The sequence below is a fragment of the Clavelina lepadiformis genome, chromosome 3, assembly GCF_947623445.1.
Source record: "Clavelina lepadiformis chromosome 3, kaClaLepa1.1, whole genome shotgun sequence".
In the NCBI taxonomy this organism is placed as follows: domain Eukaryota; kingdom Metazoa; phylum Chordata; class Ascidiacea; order Aplousobranchia; family Clavelinidae; genus Clavelina; species Clavelina lepadiformis.
Window position 1 is genome coordinate 19,706,774 of NC_135242.1, and position 19,732 is coordinate 19,726,505.

The 19,732-nt window shown below is 36.4% G+C and overlaps 1 protein-coding gene across 1 annotated transcript in view; it reads left to right on the top strand.

Moving 5' to 3' along the window:
* The window catches only part of LOC143450343 (ephrin type-A receptor 4-B-like), a 29,160-nt gene extending 19,186 nt beyond the window's left edge, over positions 1-9,974 (top strand). The window contains exons 10-20 of the mRNA XM_076950851.1: positions 1,294-1,438; positions 1,729-1,822; positions 2,793-3,028; positions 3,150-3,361; positions 4,343-4,554; positions 5,883-6,130; positions 6,902-7,111; positions 7,217-7,366; positions 7,482-7,669; positions 7,760-8,086; positions 8,696-9,974. Coding sequence (XP_076806966.1) covers positions 1,294-1,438; positions 1,729-1,822; positions 2,793-3,028; positions 3,150-3,361; positions 4,343-4,554; positions 5,883-6,130; positions 6,902-7,111; positions 7,217-7,366; positions 7,482-7,669; positions 7,760-8,086; positions 8,696-8,846 — 2,173 coding nt within the window. The 3' untranslated portion in view covers positions 8,847-9,974. The remainder of the gene's footprint in view (positions 1-1,293; positions 1,439-1,728; positions 1,823-2,792; positions 3,029-3,149; positions 3,362-4,342; positions 4,555-5,882; positions 6,131-6,901; positions 7,112-7,216; positions 7,367-7,481; positions 7,670-7,759; positions 8,087-8,695) is intronic.
* Positions 9,975-19,732: the final 9,758 nt, after the last annotated feature.

The window sequence follows — 19,732 nt, forward strand, 5'->3', positions numbered from 1 at the left end:
CCAGAATAAACAATGTGTTATTACGGGATTACCCCAGTCATCTTGCCGTAGCCGCAACTTGACAAGCATAATACACGAAAACTGTTTGGCGACGTAAAAATTTGCAACTTTTTCAAGTTATGCGCTAATTTGTTTCGTCTATTTTATTGTCCAACTCAACATCCCACCCACATAGCTTTAGTCTTGCGATGTTTAAATGCAAAGTATGTAGCACACATCCGATATTAGGCGCATTAAGCCGTTAAGTTATTGTCACAGCTCTTTGGTTTGTTGCCGGTACAGTGACGTGCTAAGTAATGCATTAAAGTCGTTAACCCGTGATATGTTGATGAGAAAATGATGATTGAAGGAGAAAATGGGACCGAAGAAACCCAAGTTTTTCGAGAAATTCCGAGACTTTGGTTACATTATTTCATGTTAATTTAATCAATGTTCGTTAAACTACTGTTAGAATTTTTGTGAACAGTTTTATATTTCTTCTTGTTACGTGTTTTGTTTCAGTTTTTCCTATACAGTGAAACAGTATTTAATACTTGTTTTTCCAAGTATAATTTAATTGCATGGGGTTTCCCCTGTATACGTACTCTGATGTAAAATGTTTGATCTACCGTTTTGTTTGCGTTCGATTAGAGAAATTATGACGATAATTGTCGGTCAGACATTTTAAATTTGTTTTCTACTTTTTGCAATATTTTTCTTTCAACCTGTTTTCAGCAAGCGCTACCGGTTTATTAACGGTGATATGTTGAGAAATGTTTTAAACAGGGAGAAATCCTTTCTGAAGCCAAAATATTGCTGCATTTCCTTTTTAAGAAAGTAGGCTAAACCGCATGAGGGCAAAGGCCAGAATTAATATCTAATTAAACAAACGAGAGGTTCCGATCGGCAGCTTTCTCAATACGTGGGGAATGGTATTGGACCCCTTCTCATAACACCGGTGTATTGCCATTTATGTTTATACTCGGTGCTGCCCGTTTTATATCAAAGCACCTGCATGCACGTGGTGCGCTAATAGGAGAATATAACTGCCGTTTCTCTGAAATAAACGTCCTGTACCCAGACGATATCCGGGCTGTTATGTATTGCGATTAGATTGTATTTCGGAAACCTATTGCAAAACGTGTAATTAAATAAAATAATTGCAACCTTGTGAAGTTGCATTACGCTATAAACACAAAGCTTCGATTTTAAGAACCATATCATACTAAACCACCTTGAAATTTTTAAAGAGTTTTTTGTATCGTTCAAATGGTTGCTAAGACTGTTTTGCCAACATCTTGTTTTCTTTTTCAGATTGGATTGTTTAAGATGTCTACCTGGCTTTGAAAACTGCGCATCTTGCCCCGATAAAGTTCAATACGAACCGAGCAAGCAAGATTTCGTTGCTACAAAAGTTGCCATAAAGAACTTGAGCTCCTACGCGTATTATAAATTTCGAGTAAGTTTTTTGCAAAAGCATTTTAAGCGGCTTGTTATAAATTGTATTATGGCTTGAATGGCCGATGAAGCGCAATCCATATTTGTATATGGCGACGTTTACATTTTCTCTCCATCTCTATTTTTTTCGTAGAAGTTTTAGTTATGAAATTCTCTAATCATTTTTGAGCTTTTGTTCGGAAGATGTTTGTTAATCTTCTTTTCTTACTATTTTAATCTGTACTGATTTGACTTTGACCTGTTGACGACTTCTCTCCTATAACTTTCAAATTGTCGATTATTATTTCACAGGTTTGCGCGGCTAATGCTGTAACTAGTGTTGCAATATCCAGTGGCCACCTCCAGAATAACTGCGCAGAAGTTACGGTAGAAACGAACCAAGCAGGTAAATTACGGTGTAGTCAGTCAGCTTGCTTGAACGAGTTTTTCCTTTTACAAAGTTGCGTTTGCATTGCGTTCGGTTTTTACTTTATATTAACTCTGCAGATAGCGATGTGTAGCTTGCAATTTATGATAAAATCTTTGCCAGAGCTTCTGACGACGCTTAAGAGGTATTATGCAAACTCCCATAAGATCTCTTGCATTTGCTTAAGCACACGTGTTAGTCGATAAGTAGCTTGCACGTTATCGGCGGTAGAATCGTCCCGGGCATACTTCCTTTGTTTACCAAATTTGCCTCGTGAACAGCTATGCGGCAAAGAATTTACCCCAACTTCTTTGAAACTAAGGCAGACCTGTGAACCCGTAACCTTTTAATATTTGGGTAATAGATTCGACTGTTTTGGGCTCCATTGGGGCTTGAATAGCTGTTGGCTGTTAAGATGTTACTGACGTTTGAGCTAAAGGTTGTTCAAAGCGGGTGACGAGAACCATATACAAAGTCCTAGTAAAACGTAGAGATTTTTATTGACTGACTTGCTGCAGTCTTGAATGCAGTTTCTGAAGAATAAATAAAAAACAATATATTACATTTTAACAAACTCGAAATTCGACCAAGTCATTTGCTATCGTATTAGCATAGGCGAATTACTATGCTGATGCTTTAGTCTAAACTGATTTGAACTTGGGTCAAAGGTTTATTTGAAGTTAGATTAGAATAAGTATATCTGAAATTAGGTCAAAGGTCTTTGCCACTGTGGGTTGTATTCGCTTAGCCACGTTTAATTTTGGAATAAAGGATTGTGCCATTTGAATACCAACAAAGCATCATCACCAACAAAGCTTAAAATGTGAACCGGTATAGCTAGCTATTCAAAACTTTTTGAGGATTTTGTGGTCATAATTATATTTTATCATTTTCATTCAATTTATCACAGAAAAGTTTATTCAACTTACCACTTATTTTAATATTTCAGCTCCATCAGCTGTCTTGGACGTAAAAATTGATGACGTCACTGAAAACTCTGTTATCGTCAGCTGGGATGAGCCTGACACAACGAACGGGCCAATCCAGGAATATGAGATCACCGTCGACTCTTCCTCTTCTTCTCTGGATGACAAAGATAGCTTCCCCAAGCGTTTTCGGGTTACCGGTGCCGATAAAACATTCACTGTCACAGATCTCACAAACTCGTCCCCTTATACCATTAAGGTAAACTATACACACTTAAAAATATGTATAGTTATAAAAATGCATTGTTTACTTAGGTAACGAGCTAATAAAAAGTCAACTTGGGTTAATAACGACGTATTAACGATCACAAAACTGTTAGGTACGAGCACGTACTGCGGCAGGGTTCGGACCATACAGTAAAGTTGTTCACGCCGAGACACGGGAAAGGGCAAAAAGTTCTCCTGGAACACAAAGTCATCTGGACGATGTTCCCGCCCAAAGTGGAATCGAAGTCACACACTTAGCAATTGCTATCGGAGGAGGAGTGCTTCTCGTGATCATCGTTGTCGTCGTCATCGTCGTCTGCAAAAAGTAAGTTGTGCGCTCGGGTGGTTGACTTTAGAAAACGTTATTATGAAGGTTTATATATAAGACATGATCAATGTCAAGCGATGTTTTTAAAGATCCCGCCACTTTCCGCAAAAGTGTTTGTTAGTGTGCGCTTTCTTGTGTCTCACATTGCAGGCTGTTATCGATATTTAATATAACCTGCAGTAGTCACGAAATTTGTCAATTAATACCCAGTTCATGGATTATGTAGGTTTTTCCCAGTAAAGCATTAATTAAAATTATATGAGGTTACACCCCGCCATTTAAGGCGTTAGAGAATTAACTGATAAACGAGCGGTGGTGACACGAAGTTATGAAATCTTTTTCGGTAGAAATCTTAGCCAGCAGTTTTTGTTTACTACTCGCAAAAGAATAATGTCTCATCCGTCTCGGTCGCCTTATTTATTAACGTCAATTCAAATATCGTTTACATGGAAAATATAAAGCCGCTTCTATTGCTGTTTATGGTATAACATTCGCCGTGCAGGTTCGCCAACTCGCCATGGGTTAAATTAAAGCTGATTAGATTAGCTCGCGGCTCGAAATACAATTTTAATCCTTTAATTGAAACTGTTCTCACAGGAGGCTGATCAGGCAAAAGAGTTATGCTAATTCCTCTTCCAATCTTTGTCCGATATTCGGCGATTTAACCTGATCGCGTTTTTGTCGTTTGTTTCCAATAATAGAACGATGACTGGAGCGCCCATGTTAATCGGACCATAGGCGTCAATAAATTAGTGGTTTCAGAAATTGTTCTATGGCATCATGTTAGAATTTGTGAAAGAAATGTAGAGGAGAAAGTAATCTTGTAATGACTATCTGCTGTAATTGAAAGATAACAAAATTTCACCCACAACAACAATGCCACGTTAAAATAGAACCGATGTCACAAAACATAAAACATTTTCTGTAATTGTGAACGATCTCGTTGAACAAATCTGATACGAAAACATCAACTTGCAGGCGAAACCGGCAGCTCGAAAAGAAGAAACTGGATGCCGAGAAGCAACCAATGTTCAACGGCAATTCTTCCGGCCAATTCAACAGGACTTTTGCGTCCGCTCACAAGACCTACATCGACCCAACCACCTATGAGGACCCACACAGAGCGGTCCGGGAATTCACGAAGGAGATTGATGCTTCCTACGTGAAAATTGAGCAAGTCATTGGCGGAGGTAAGATGCGCTTGAATTCACTAAACGCCTTCGTACCAAGTAACGTCGTTCGCAAAATTCAGTCATTCGAGCCTAATTCGAATTTTTACGTTCTGGTCTCACCGTCGTTTTTTTTTTGAAAGTTTGAAAACTTATACATTTGCAAATATTGTGCCAGACCTTATGTAAATGTTGTCTTGTTTTTTGTGGTTAACTTACACGCCATTTCTCAGAAATTTCACGGCTTTTGGCAGTTTAGCGTAGCTGCTAGGTCATAAGAAACATAGTTTTCTCCGACAACAAAATTCATGTAATTGCTCGGAAATAACTGCGTGCTCTGTATGGCAGCCTGGCCTGCTCACAAACTTAAAAAATTCTGAAAGAATCCGAAGAACCGACGTGTTATTCAAGTTAAAAGATCGCGCGTCACTTTCTCGCCTTATCTTGTGTCGGATCGGGCACCCCGTGATATTATCTCCCGTCACGCCATTTTGTAGCGCCGTGTTTTTTCTTTGAAGCTAATTCGCTGCTATGTGTAGGAGTTAAATCTGATTTTATCTCATTTTTTATTTGTGACCCGCGTAAACTATTTTGACTTTTTTTGGCACCGAGATTGAACGGTGATGTTGCGGAAACAGCAGTCATACGCGGTCGGTGACCAATCAGACGCCACAGTTATATTTTGACGTCATGAAAGCTTGTTGAAACCAGTTTAATCATCGCATGTGCTTGGTCAATATCTTGTAAACAGGAAAAAGTAGTGGTCGTAGCTCAAATAAGATTCCATTAACTCTACGGGATTATTTCTGACTAAGGAAACAAACAGTACGCTTGAGTTGGGTTCGGGTATGAACCGGTCATTTCAAGAAATGCGAACAGTCAACAAAAATCGACTTTTCTCGGCCGACTCGCCAAACTAACACAAAAATCTGTCGAAAACTTGCTGTCCTGCATTTTGCTATTTCCTTGTAAACATTGTTTCGTTGTAATAACAATAGTCGAATTGTTGTTTGTCGAAGGCGTGGAATTAATTCGTTTTTATCCCGTCGCCAACAGCGATTGTTGTCTAATCATCAATAAATTGCAAAAAGCAAGACACTGTATACAAGTTTGCGGACTTAATCACCGTGACTCAAAGTATTAGCTTGTGTTGGATATTGTTAAAGCTTCGTTGTTGGCTGCTTTGTCCTGATGTGAAATCCGTTACAGTCTTCGCTGACTGTTGTTGGGACACTTCTATTTAAAATCTGCTCGTGTTTTGGCTTCGTTGATTAATTGGAGAAGATCATACATTATGTGGCATGTGTGCACCTTCTCTTGAAACTCCTTAACCGCTCTTCTCCTTTCAGGAGAATTTGGAGAAGTGTGCAGAGGAAGACTTCAACTTCCCAACAAGACCGAACACGACATCGCAATCAAAACTCTGAAGTCCGGATACAGCACCCAGCAGAAGTTGGACTTTCTCGGTGAAGCCTCCATCATGGGCCAGTTCGATCATCCGAACGTGATCCGACTGGAGGGAGTCGTCACAAAGAGCCGTCCTCTCATGATCATCACTGAGTACATGGAGAACGGATCCCTGGACTCATTTTTAAGAGTGAGTTTTCTCCCTATAAAAAATTATATTTTGGGCTTTTGCGGCGACGCGATGAAAGTTTTATCTTGGTAGGTCATTTTGAAAGGTTAAAATCTCACGACAAACTAATCTGCTTTGATTTCCTGAACTTTTTTCGCACATTTGTAACTTGGTTTTGGTTGCTGGACAATCAGTCGCCAACGGGCCGGTCACAATCGGTCAAGTTACCGACAGATGGCATCCTTTGACAACTTCACTCAAAACGGGCTAAGCGTAACTGCCTTCAATGATCGGTTTTCATTTAAACAGGTGTTTGTCAAAACAATGACCGCAAGTGGATATATGATTGACAGTTTCTATTTGCGCGCGCATGGGCCGGCTTAACATCACACGATCATTATATAGGCGTGGAATTACAACTTACACGTTTTGAGTAGTATACAACGTACTTTTTGCAATAGACGAGTACATATAAAGAACGGACACTAGACGACATTTTTTCACTGGTACCTATTCGTGCCCAGCACTATTACAACATTTGTATGATAATTACAGCCAGGCATACCTTTGCTTTAAAGTCAAAGCTAAACAGCGCTAGTTAACTTTAATTTTTTGCCATATACGTGATGAAACGTTTCAAGACTATGATTGACACTTGAACCTTTTTGAAGTTTTTTTTATTGAAAAGGGGTTATGGGATATCATTGGTGGCAGTTCATATCTTTTCACACATCCTTCTTTATTGACTTAACTGTTTGTACAGCATCTGATAATTTTTTTCTATTCGTACAGAAACACGACAATCAATTTTCAGTCATTCAAATGGTTGGAATGCTTCGTAACATCGCAGCCGGCATGAAATATTTGTCAGACATGGGCTACGTCCACCGCGATCTGGCCGCTCGAAACATCCTGGTCAACGCTCAACTGATCTGCAAAGTGTCCGACTTTGGAATGAGTAGAGTCTTGGAGGAAGATTCGGATGCTGCTTACACCACCAGGGTGAGTAGACTACTCATATTCTATCCCTTGGAATCAGAAAAGGTTTTCATATTTTCTTCATTTCTTTGCTGACTTATGTTGACATATGACATATTCGTTTTTTAGGGGGGAAAGATTCCGATCCGTTGGACTGCTCCTGAAGCATTCACCTTCCGTAAATTCACTTCGGCCAGTGACGTATGGAGTTACGGCATTGTGATGTGGGAAGTGATGTCATACGGAGAACGACCGTACTGGGGAATGTCGAACAGAGATGTGAGTAGAAGCGAATAACTTGTTTACATACTTTGTCGATTTATTTTGTGTAAAATGTTACACTCTAAGAAACAAACTTTCTTTCTTACCTTTACAAATTCTTTTTCTCTCTTAGGTCATGAATGCTGTTGAAACAGGCTACAGACTTCCTGCTCCCATGGATTGCCCGCAAGTTCAACACCGTCTGATGCTGGAGTGCTGGAAGAAAGACAGAAATCAACGTCCGAAATTCGGCCAGATTGTCACCTCACTTGATAAGATGTTGCGCGATCCAGCCCAACTGAAAGTGAAAGCAGGGAGCGAGTAAGTGATCGAGCACAAAGTCTTCTTACTGAGTCTGGAATCCGCATCCAACATATGGGTACTGACACTTTTTTATATTTTGTTGCTCAGGAGACCTCGAGTTCTTCCGGACGGAACAGCTCGCCCTGCTTCTTCTCTTGGATCCGCTCTTCCGACATCTAGTCAACTTCCTGCATCAAAGGCCATTTCGATTCCGGCTGCTCCTATCGACTCTGGAATCAGTGAGGATATGGATGAAGAGGCTCCGATGCTCGGAGGAGATGGCGATATTGAAATGAAGGCGGTGAGTCAGTCACCGCATGTGGATATGTCCTCCATGGGAGTGTGGCTCGACAGTCTTGGATTATCTCATTACAAGGATAACTTCACACGAAATGGATGCACATCTCTGGAGCAAATTGTTCAGTTGAACTCAAGGTGAGGGAATGTTTGCAGTTAGTCTGATGAATGGTTTACAACCAGCGAAAAAAATTTAACTCTCATCTGCTGTATGTATTAAACGTAGGCTTATTGCTCCCACGAATCCATTCAGAATTTAGATGCAGTGATTTCGTTTTTGTGTAGCCCAGGTGTTTTCATACAAACTCGATAATTTACAAGATATAGGCATAGGCCTGGTAAGTTCACGGTGTCTGGTTATACGCTGAAAATCAAAGGCTTATAAGTGCATAGCGCATACTTAAGCCTTATTACATAGATCAAAAATCGTACCGACCACTAATACACACTACAAATTGAACATATTTGGAAACTGCTTGTCAATATATTAGCATAATAGCATAATTGCCTATAGAGTTTCGCCGTTTAATGTTCACCACAAAATCTCGCGTTGCTTTTGGTATTTTTATCCGCCTAGTTAAGGAGGAATTCAAAACCCACAATAACCTCACGGCACCCTCCTCGCACGCATCTAGCCCCAAACAGCTATATATATTTTATATACCTTCGACGTCCTCGTGTTATTTTTAATGGAATTTGATCGGAACATGAAGTGAATTAATTCTTTTTATTTTCTTTCACTCTCAGCGATCTCACTCGCATGGGGATCATGGAAGAACCCGACCAAGAGAGACTACTCAAGAGCATCCAGGAAGACGCCACCGTTCATTATAGCCGACAACCGGGTCTGCCAACGTACACAGAAAGCAACATGATGCACGCTGGTATTTCGGTGTAAAAAGAAACGAGCAAAGATGAAGAAAAGAGATTCTAATTAAACACTGCTGGGGACAACATCGAGGCAAAGATGATGCTCTATACAGAGAAAGAGGAGGTTCATTTGGCCCTACTTCTGACCCAGGGAGTCGGTTGTAAATGGCATCGTGGAAAGCCGAAGAAAGATTTTCCAGCGCCACAGTGGCTTACTGGCTTGCTTAGACGGAAGCCTGGTAGGCTTAAACTGTCTATTCAGCGATGATATGCTTTTTGTTCTTGTTTATGGCATAATCCGCAGTGTTTTACGTATTCGCGCTTCCTTCGCCTTATCATGCGACTGTTGATAACTTTTGTAAACAAAGACGTCGAAAACCGCGAGTAATCTTGTTTACACAAACCGCAAATTTTCTTCCAAAATATATAAATTTTCAGTTAAAATGTGCTCGGAAACGCATGAAGAAGAATAAACTTGCTTTCCATGTAATTAACACCAATTTAGATTGCCAGGAAGAAAAACTTCAATGAAAGCCATTTTACCTGCATTTTCATAATGTTTTAGCTGTTATTTTGCCAAGCAAAATATTACGCTGTAGTACGTCTTTGTTGGCTTGCATGACAACAGAATTGCCGTTTTGACAATCATATGGTGCGATGCTACAGGTAATGCACAATAAAAACCAAGACAGTTAATACTGTAGTTCAATGAGTGGACCGGAACATCCTAAACATACATATCTTATGCCACTGTAAAGCACTTAATCGACGTTTGAGTTTATCATTTGAAATGTAGCTTAGTTTTCCAATAAAGTGATTTATTTCACGCAGTTTTAATGCCATGCATGAGCAAATTGTTTTGGTGGAACGTTTTGTTTTTGGTTGCTACTATTGCCTATTTCCAAACTCAAATCGTTTATTATATTATGCTTTAACAGAACAACACGTGTTTTGCAGAGTTTCTCAACATTTTGTTAATTTTGAATTTACAAATTTCTGTTCAACGTGATTTTGACTGAAAGTTTGTTTTTATTTTTTTCTAACTTCTAGCTTCTGGACAAGCTGAGCATTTTAATTTATTGTGTTGTTTTTCTTGTTATAAATTTGCAATGAGCCTGTCGTGTCTAAAGCGTTCAATAAAGCATTGAAAACTATATCCAGTTATCACTTCGCACCTATAATACGCGTTGTGCGTCTTAAGTTTGAGCGTTCAAGTGAAATGATTGACATTTGTTACACTGACGTAATGTTTAAAAGAGCAAGGAGCGGTAAAAATTTGCAAAGTAAACTACTTCCGAAAGTCTTTAAATATGTTTTACCGTACGAGTGAATTAAACGGTTTATGAAGGTTTTTCGTAGTCTGTTTGATGTGGAAACATGTTTTAGGATGTATTGACAGCTGCAGTCGTTGGCGGCTTATCGAGGTCTTCTATTGCGTTCGGCCACGTTTGCATAAACACAAGCTAGGAGAAATTGCTGCATGTGCTCAGGGACATTAAAGTCGCAGCTGAAAAGGACTTTTCTTCCAAACTCGCGACTTAAGAGAAATTTCCCGAAGTACTAGGTTGCATTAGGGTTGTTGCAACTTTCTTAAATATTCGAAAATTATTATTTGGAAATAGTGTAACAACCTTCACAGGTGCGAGAAATTATTTTTAGCTTCGCTGTATTTTGGAAAGTCATAGAACTTTGTGACGTCAGTGTTTCGTCATCAGCAGCAACAGCTACAAAGGCAAAATAACGGTTTTCCCAGGACTACTGTCATGATATTTGGTTGCTAAACATATAGAATATGTCATAAGTAAAAAGCAATGATTTTGCGTAGAAAAGGAAAAAGTATCTTAACAGATACACCGATCAGTTAATACCTGTACGTTTCTCCTTTAACCTCATCACCTACCTAAGGTGTTTAATGTAACAATAAGCGATTAAGGCGACATGACTCGATATGACAACAATGCCACACGTCTGCTTATAACGAAATAATGCTCGGTGTCTAAAACGCTGATTGATTGGTCGCTAGGCCTGGGAGAAAAGTTTACTGGCGTTCAACTTATGACCAGATGGTAATTTCTCCAATTAATGGCCAGGTTTTCAAATTTACTCCATTTACTACAGTTTTATTTTGATCATATTGATTAAGGTTTACTTGATTTGCAGACAACATATAAATACGTATTGAAAATATGATAGGAAGTATTTTTGTCACAATACGGTTGCTACGAAAAGAGCTGGGATGAGAATAGGGATGATTTGAAGTTGTGGTAACACAAATAGGCAAATAACCTTTGCAAAGTTCAAACCTTGTCTTATATCCGCCTACCAGTTATCCTTATTCGACCAAGCCTTCATTTTGTATAAACTTTCGACCAAAATGCTTTGTTATTTCATTCATATTGTTGACTACACTTTGACTTGATTCCGTTGCTTTAATTTGTTTTTCTCTAAAATTATACTGGTTGACGGTGTGTGGGTTAAAGAGCGACCGACAGAAGAAACTTATTTTTGAAGCGTTTTCTGACAAACGTGCCTTGAGGTTTGCTTTGAAAGTAAGCTATATTTTACCTAATAACTGAGCGCTTTGTTCTCTAAATGTTTTTTCCACGAGGACCTGTATCACGTCATCGTAAAATGTGTGAGGGCACATTCGCACGTGGTTAATTTAGATGAAAGTGTTTTTACTATTTTATACTACTTTAGAAGTGTCCCGCTTTGGCTCTTTACTGCCACCTCGCGTCTGCCATTTTTATTTGCTTCCATTTTTGTTTATTGTTTGAAGTTTATGCATTTACTGTCCATTTATTTACTGATATATTAACTTTTAAATCCTTTTACAATCTGTACATCTCCATGCAAAAGTATCGCCAGTTTAAAATTTATTCAATATTCCGTTGTTTCATTATAAATTTAATTTTAAACTGAATTTAGAAATTCATTTAGGCGTTCGTAAACTTCGTTTAAAAAATGTTTGAAAATTCGTGTCAGACAAATTACTTCACATAATCTGTTTGTTTGCAGTCCGAGGCTTGTCTGATACACTTTTGGTAAAGTCTGATTATTGACCAAAAAGCAATTAAAACCATGAATCATGGTTTTAAGTTTGTTTTGACATTATTCCAAAAACATTTAATTTTAGGTGCAGTTTCTCCAACCGGATCTAGCAGCTAGTAAGCGAAGCACAACAAAGCTTATAAAAGTGTAAGCGCCCACGTAGAAAAATGCGATATTCCAGTTAATAAATCTGTAGTTATAAAGCAGAGTTCTTAAAGTCCAATTTTCAAATAATCTCGAAGATGCTACAAGCCAAGTGAAGTAAGGTTACAGGCACAGTAGGCTGAACCACCCGCGTTTAAGCCAATATAAACATTGTTAAGCTTGGCTTCGTAGAAAAACCATAATATGGACTTTACCCATAAGGTAGCTGAACTTGGTCTTGCTGGGTTGTTCTCAATCCGACGAAGACTTTTTTTGCTACTACAAATTTTTTTATAATCAATTCTGAGAAAAGCTTCCGCAAGAATGTGCAAATGTTTATACTGTATTACTTAATTGAAATGAGAATGTATTGCAAAAATTCACATTTCTAATAATTATTTTGATTCCAAGTTAAATATTTTACCAATTTTTGCTATATTTATAAGTCTTTGAACAAGAAACTCATCATGGTGTACAGGCAAAATATATATATTTAGGATTTAACTAAAGTAAATCTGTTTGCAGATCCATAAATTATGTTTGTGCTTTTATTGCATATATCTATGAGCTACGAAAAATTTCAGCGATTTTCATTGACCTGAACTTGTTATAATGAAATCTATTTTGCTTTGATACTGAAAAAATCGTGAGTTATATGAGTTATAAATTGTTATAAATTTGCAATTACCACAGGTTTATCTGGAACTATTTAAAATTCGGAGAATTATTACCGTGAGTAATTCATACGAATTTAAACTTGTCACTCTGCTGCTATTTAACTGCGCTGGTATAGTGTAGAGGGTTTGGAGAACTTGATTTAGCCCTACGAGTAATCTGTCCGTGAGCAATTAAGAAACAGAACTTTCTGGACGTTTCTCTTGTTTTGTCGTTAGCGATACATGAAAGAAGAAAAGGCTGGTAAGTATATTGTAAATACGACCTTTGAAACAGCATTCCATTAAGTGACTACTGTATCATATGAATATGGTATCACATCAATCAATTCTTGTCACAACATTTTTTATCGAGTTATTGTTGATTCATTAAAAGCAAGAACGTTTCTATAATTGTTTTGAATAATAAAAACCTTGTGGCAATGGCTACATTTCATAACAAAAACTTCAGCCTTGCTTGTATTGTAAATATATATAAATAAAAATATATAATATAAATATAGAAAAGTATAAATAACAATGAGTTTGTATATTATAAGTTGTTGAATTCTTCCATCATTGCTATACGTTAGGTGTTCAAGTCAGGCTCTTATAGCAAACACGTTAATAATAAATTCTATCTAGTCAGCAAACGAGAACTTTAAGTAAAAGCTGAACAATGCTCTCTAAAGTCAAAACCATATTGTAAGGAAGCTATATTTTACCTAAATACTAAGCGTTTGGTTTTCTAAATGTTTTTTTCAGGATGACCCGTATCACGTCATCGTAAAATGTGTGAGGGCACATTCGCACGTGGTTAATTTAGATGAAAGCGTCTTTACTATTCTATACGTTTTTAGAAGTGTCCCGCTTTGGCTCTTTACTGCCCTCTCGCGTCTGCCATTTTTATTTGCTTCCATTTTTGTTTATTGTTTGAAGTTTATGCATTTACTGTCCATTTATTTACTAATATTTTACTATTTAAATCTTTTTATAACCTGTACATTTCCATGCAAAAGTATCGCCAGTTTAAAATTTATTCATTATTTCGTTGTTTTATTCAAAAATTGATTTTAAACTGAATTTAGAAATTCATTTAGGCGTTCGTAAACTTCGTTTAAAAAATGTTTAAAAATTCGTGTCAGATAAATGACTTCACATAATCTGTTTGTTTGCAGTCCGAGGCTTGTCTGATACACTTTTGGTAAAGTCTGATTATTGACCAAAAAGCAATTAAAACCATGAATCATGGTTTTAAGTTTGTTTTGACATTATTCCAAAAACATTTAATTTTAGGTGCAGTTTCTCCAACCGGATCTAGCAGCTAGTAAGCGAAGCACAACGAAGCTTATAAAAGTGTAAGCACCCACCTAGAAAAAATGCGATATTCCAGTTAATGAGTCTGTAGTCATAACGCGGAGTTCATAAAGTCCAATTTTCAAATAATCTCGAAGATACTACAAGCCAAGTGAAGTAAGGTTACAGGCAAAGTAGGCTGAACCACCCGCGTTTAAGCCAAAATGAACATTGTTAAGCTTGGCTTCGTAGATAAACCAATAACATGGACTTTACCCATAAGGTAGCTGAACTTGGTCCTGCTGGGTTGTTCTCGATCGGACGAAGACTTTTTTTTGCTACTGCCAATTTTTTTGTAATCATTTCTGAGAAAAGCTTTCGCAAGATTGTGCAAATGTTTGTATTGTGTTACTTAATTGGAACTACCGTACAAATGAGAATGACTTGCAAATTTTCACATTTATAAAAATTATTTTGATTCCAAGTTAAATATTGTACCAATTTTTGCTATATTTATAAGTCTTTGAACAAGAAGCTGATCAAGCTGTACCGGAAAAATATATATATTTAGGATCCAAGTAAAGTAAATCAGTTCGCAGATCCGTAAATTATGTTTGTGCTATTATTGCATATGTAACCGAATATCCTTGCTTTCGTATGCCAGGCTGCCTTCCCACATTCACGGTGAACCGCGACACCACCAGTAAAGCCCAAGTAATGAACTCATTTTATTGAACAGCCTCCACCACCCAAGACCAAAACCGAGCTTCACAAATCACTTAACAAACGGCTTTTATAGGATACAAAAGGCAAGGTGCCAAATTATTGATAAGATAAAAGTGCACAAAACGTGAGACAAACAACGGTAATTGCAACCAATCAACCAAAACCAAAACACCGCGAAGCAATCAACGCACTAGAGAACAAACTCACCACAAAAACGGCAAAATACAAAATACTGTAAATAACGAGTGACATGATTTCGTTACACATATATCTATGAGCTATGAAAAATTTCAGTGATTTTACATTTACCTGAACCTATTATAATGAAATCTATTTTGCTTTGCTACTAAAAAAATCGTGAGTTATAAATTGTTAAAAATTTGCAGTTACCATAGGTTTATCTTGAAATATTTTTAATTCGGAGAATTAATACCGTGAATAATTCATACGAATTTAAACTTGTCACTCGATCTGCTTCTATTTAACTGCGCTGGTAGTGTAGAGGGTTTAGAGAACTTGATTTAGCCCTACGAGTAATTTGTCCGTCAGCAATTAAGAAACAGAACTTTCTGGACGTTTCTCCTGTTCTGTCGTTAGCGATACATGGAAGAAGAAAAGGCTGGTAAGTATATTGTAAATACGACCTTTGAAATAGCATTCCATTAAGTGACTACTGTATCATATGAATGTGGTATCACATCAATCAATTCTTGTCACAACATTTTTTATCGAGTTATTGTTAATTCATTATAAGCAAGAACGTTTCTATAATTGTTTTGAATAATAAAAACCTTGTGGCAATGGCTACATTTCATAACAAAAACTTCAGCCTTGCTTGTATTGTAAATATATATAAATGAAAATATATAATATAAACATAGAAAAGTATAAATAACAATGAGCTTGTATATTATAAGTTGTTCATAAAGATTCTCACATTTTAAATATTGATGCAACTTGGTTTTTTTATGACTATTATTTTTTCAGATTGTTTCATTTATTTGCTTTGTTCAAAAATCCTGGAATGGTAAGTTCATATTTCACTATCACTTAGCATTAGGATATCACAAAATAGACGCAAAGGGTAAAAAAAATTCAACAACACTTCATTATCCACCCTAGTTTTTAAAGATCTGCAAGATTTCTCATGATTTTCAAGAGAGAATCACAGGAAATGACATATCTACAGCGTTAGCACGAAAATAAATTTATCAGAACCTACCAGGTTGAAAGCTTGAAGGGCCTGGTTAGTGATTCTTTGAAACCTTTGCCAATTGGTACTAATGAAATTTGCTGAAGAAATTCGATGTCAGAATGATATAGCTTCCTGTTCAACTTGGCCACAGATCAATTGTTACCACGTGAACAATTTCTGAACCGTATTTTTTATTCTAATAGATTTGTAAGATTCTATTTCGTCATTTTATTTGCCGGTCCTTGCAATAAACTGGAACTTTGTTGATATTACGTGAGACGACGCTCACCGAAAGCTAACCTCTTGTCACAAATAAGTTAGTAAATATATTCTTCCATCATTGCTATACGTTAGTTGTTCAAGTCAGGCTCTTATAGCAAACACGTTAATATAATAAATTCGATCTAGTCAGCGAAAGAGAACTTAAAGTAAAAGCTGAACAATGCTCTCTAAAGTCAAAACCATATTGTAAGGAAGCTATATTTTACCTAAATACTAAGCGTTTGGTTTTCTAAATATTTTTTTCAGGATGACCCGTATCACGTCATCGTAAAATGTGTGAGGGCACATTCGCACGTGGTTAATTTAGATGAAAGCATCTTTACTATTTTATACGTTTTTAGAAGTGTCCCGCTTTGGCTCTTTACTGCCCTCTCGCGTCTGCTATTTTTATTTGCTTCAATGTTTATTTACTGTTTGAAATTTATGCATTTACTGTCCATTTATTTACTGATATATTAACTTTTAAATCTTTTTACAACCTGTACATCTCCATGCAAAAGTATCGCCAGTTTAAGATTTATTCATAATTCCGTTGTTTCATTCAAAAATTGATTTTAAACTGAATGTAGAAATTCATTTAGGCGTTCGTAAACTTCGTTTAAAAAACGTTTGAAAATTCGTGTCAGATAAATGACTTCACATAATCTGTTTGTTTGCAGTCCGAGGCTTGTCTGATACACTTTTGGTAAAGTCTGATTATTGACCAAAAAGCAATTAAAACCATGAATCATGGTTTTAAGTTTGTTTTGACATTATTCCAAAAACATTTAATTTTAGGTGCAGTTTCTCCAACCGGATCTAGCAGCTAGTAAGCGAATCACAACAAAGCTTATAAAAGTGTAAACACCCACCTAGAAAAATGCGATATTCCAGTTAATGAGTCTGTAGTTATAAAGCAGAGTTCTTAAAGTCCAATTTTCAAGTAGTCTCGAAGATGCTACAAGCCAAGCGAAGTAAGGTTACAGGCAAAGTAGGCTGAACCACCCGCGTTTAAGCCAATATAAACATTGTTAAGCTTGGCTTCGTAGATAAAACATAATATGGACTTTACCCATAAGTTAGCTGAACTTGGTCTTGCTGGGTTGTTCTCAATCCGACGAAGACTTTTCTTTGCTACTGCGCATATTTTTAAAGTCATTTCTGAGAAAAGCTTTCGCAAGAATGTGCAAATGTTTATATTGTTTTACTTAATTGGAACTACCGTAAAAATGAGAATGACTTGCAAAATTTCACATTTCTAACAATTATTTTGATGCCAAGTTAAATATTGTTACCAATTTTGCTATATTTATAAGTCTTTGAACAAGAAACTGATCGTGTTGTACCGGCAAAATATATATATTTAGGATCCAAGTAAAGTAAATCAGTTCGCAGATCCATAAATTATGTTTGTGCTTTTATTGCATATATCTATGAGCTACAATAAATTTCAGTGATTATAAATTTACAAATATCATAGGTTTATCTGGAAATATTTCTAATTCGGAGAATTAATACCGTGAATAATTCATACGAATTTAAACTTGTCACTCTGCTGCTATTTAACTGCGCTGGTAGTGTAGAGGGTTTAGAGAACTTGATTTAGCCCTACGAGTAATTTGTCCGTAAGCAATTAAGAAACAGAATTTTCTGGACGTTTCTCCTGTTCTGTCGTTAGCGATACATGGAAGAAGAAAAGGCTGGAAAGTATATTGTAAATACGACCTTTGAAATAGCATTCCATTAAGTGACTACTGTATCATATGAATGTGGTATCACATTAATTAATTCTTGTCACAACATTCAAGTTATTGTTAATTCATGAAAAGTCAGAACGTTTCTTTAATTGTTTTGAATAATAATAATAAACCCTTGCCAATTGGTACCAATGAAATTTGCTGAAGAAATTCGATGTCAGAATGATATAGCTTCCTGTTCAACTTGGCCACAGATCAATTGTTACCACGTGAACAATTTTTGAACCGTATTTTTTATTCTAATAGATTTGTAAGATTCTATTTCGTCATTTTATTTGCCGGTCCTTGCAATAAACTGGAACTTTGTTAATATTACGTGAGACGACGCTCACCGAAAGCTAACAACTTGTCATACATAAGCTACTAAATATATTCTTCCATCATTGCTATACGTTAGTTGTTCAAGTCAGGCTCTTATAGCAAACACGTTAATATAATAAATTCGATCTAGCCAGCGAACGAGAACTTAAAGTAAAAGCTGAACAATGCTCTCTAAAGTGAAAACCATATAATTTGTTATAGACCTCATATCCTTCCAAATTGCGAGTCTTGTAGCGAAAAACACTCTATATTATGCGTTCTAATCTATGTTTGCTTGGTATTTTATTGTGTTGTTTGTCATTTGTTATACAACACTTTCCTTTTCAATCATGTATCTGTTGTGATTTATGGCCGATGGATCTCTGAGCATCTTCAGATTCTGCATTTTTTGAGCCTACAATGGATGTGAAGACCAATGAGAATTTGATATTGGCAGGCATACATTCTCACACCATGATAAACATAAGATAATTAAGGAATCGGCACATTACCAGTAATCAGCCTGCAAAAGTCAAATGCTCCTGGTTTCAAGATTTTTTTCTTTTTTTAATAAAAATCTCACGGCGATGGATCAATGACATTTGCCTGAATGTTTGGGACACATTTAAAGACTGGTTGTCTTGGACTTGTAGTTATTAGAAGTTTGAGGAGTTAAAATTAAATTAAGGCTTTTCAGGAAAACGTCATTCGCTCGAATATTATTGTAAACAATCAAATTAAAATTTTAATGTTTTTAATCTCAAATAAAAAATTAGGTGAAATTTTGTTTGAGAATACTGTAAACCTATAATGGAATCTTTGCACCAGGTAGTGGTGGCAAGTAAGCTGAAAGTTTGACGCCAAAATGTAAATGAAGGCCCATGACCGACTTCGAGTTACTTGTGGGATTCAAACTTCAATTGGGACAAAAAGTTTGGTTGAATGACTGAGTGAAGTGATTGAGTTGATTGATCAACAACTTGCTTCAGTTTTCTCTCGGTTTGTCTTCAATCATTCAGGTGGAATATTTAATTAATTTTTTCAATGAAGAAAACATATTTCTTCTAATGCTGCTCTTTTCTTTAACAGGAGTATAAAGTAATTTTGAGCAAAAATACGGCATTAAAATATCACACAATAAACTGATAAAAAAAATGTTTTTTCATTTTGAAAGATAAAATTTGAAAGATAGAAATGTTTAGGACGAATTTGCAGTTTGCTAATAAAATAGAAAACTGGAAACAATTTTTGCACAAAAATCTTCCAGCAAGTTTCCTGTCGGTTTACCTTTAACGTAAAATAATTTGTTTTACAACCAATCTACGTATGATACCTACAACCGTTTTTATGAAATGGGATGATTCAAAACAAGTTCAACCTGTAAAGGTAAAGTCCAATTGCAGATAGAATGCTTGACGTACATTGTTATGAAATAAACTTTTTCATCGTCAGAATATATCAACAGCATATTAAATATTTTACAATAATCACTCGAACTGTAGCAAGCTTTCGTTCTATTCTGAAATGTTTA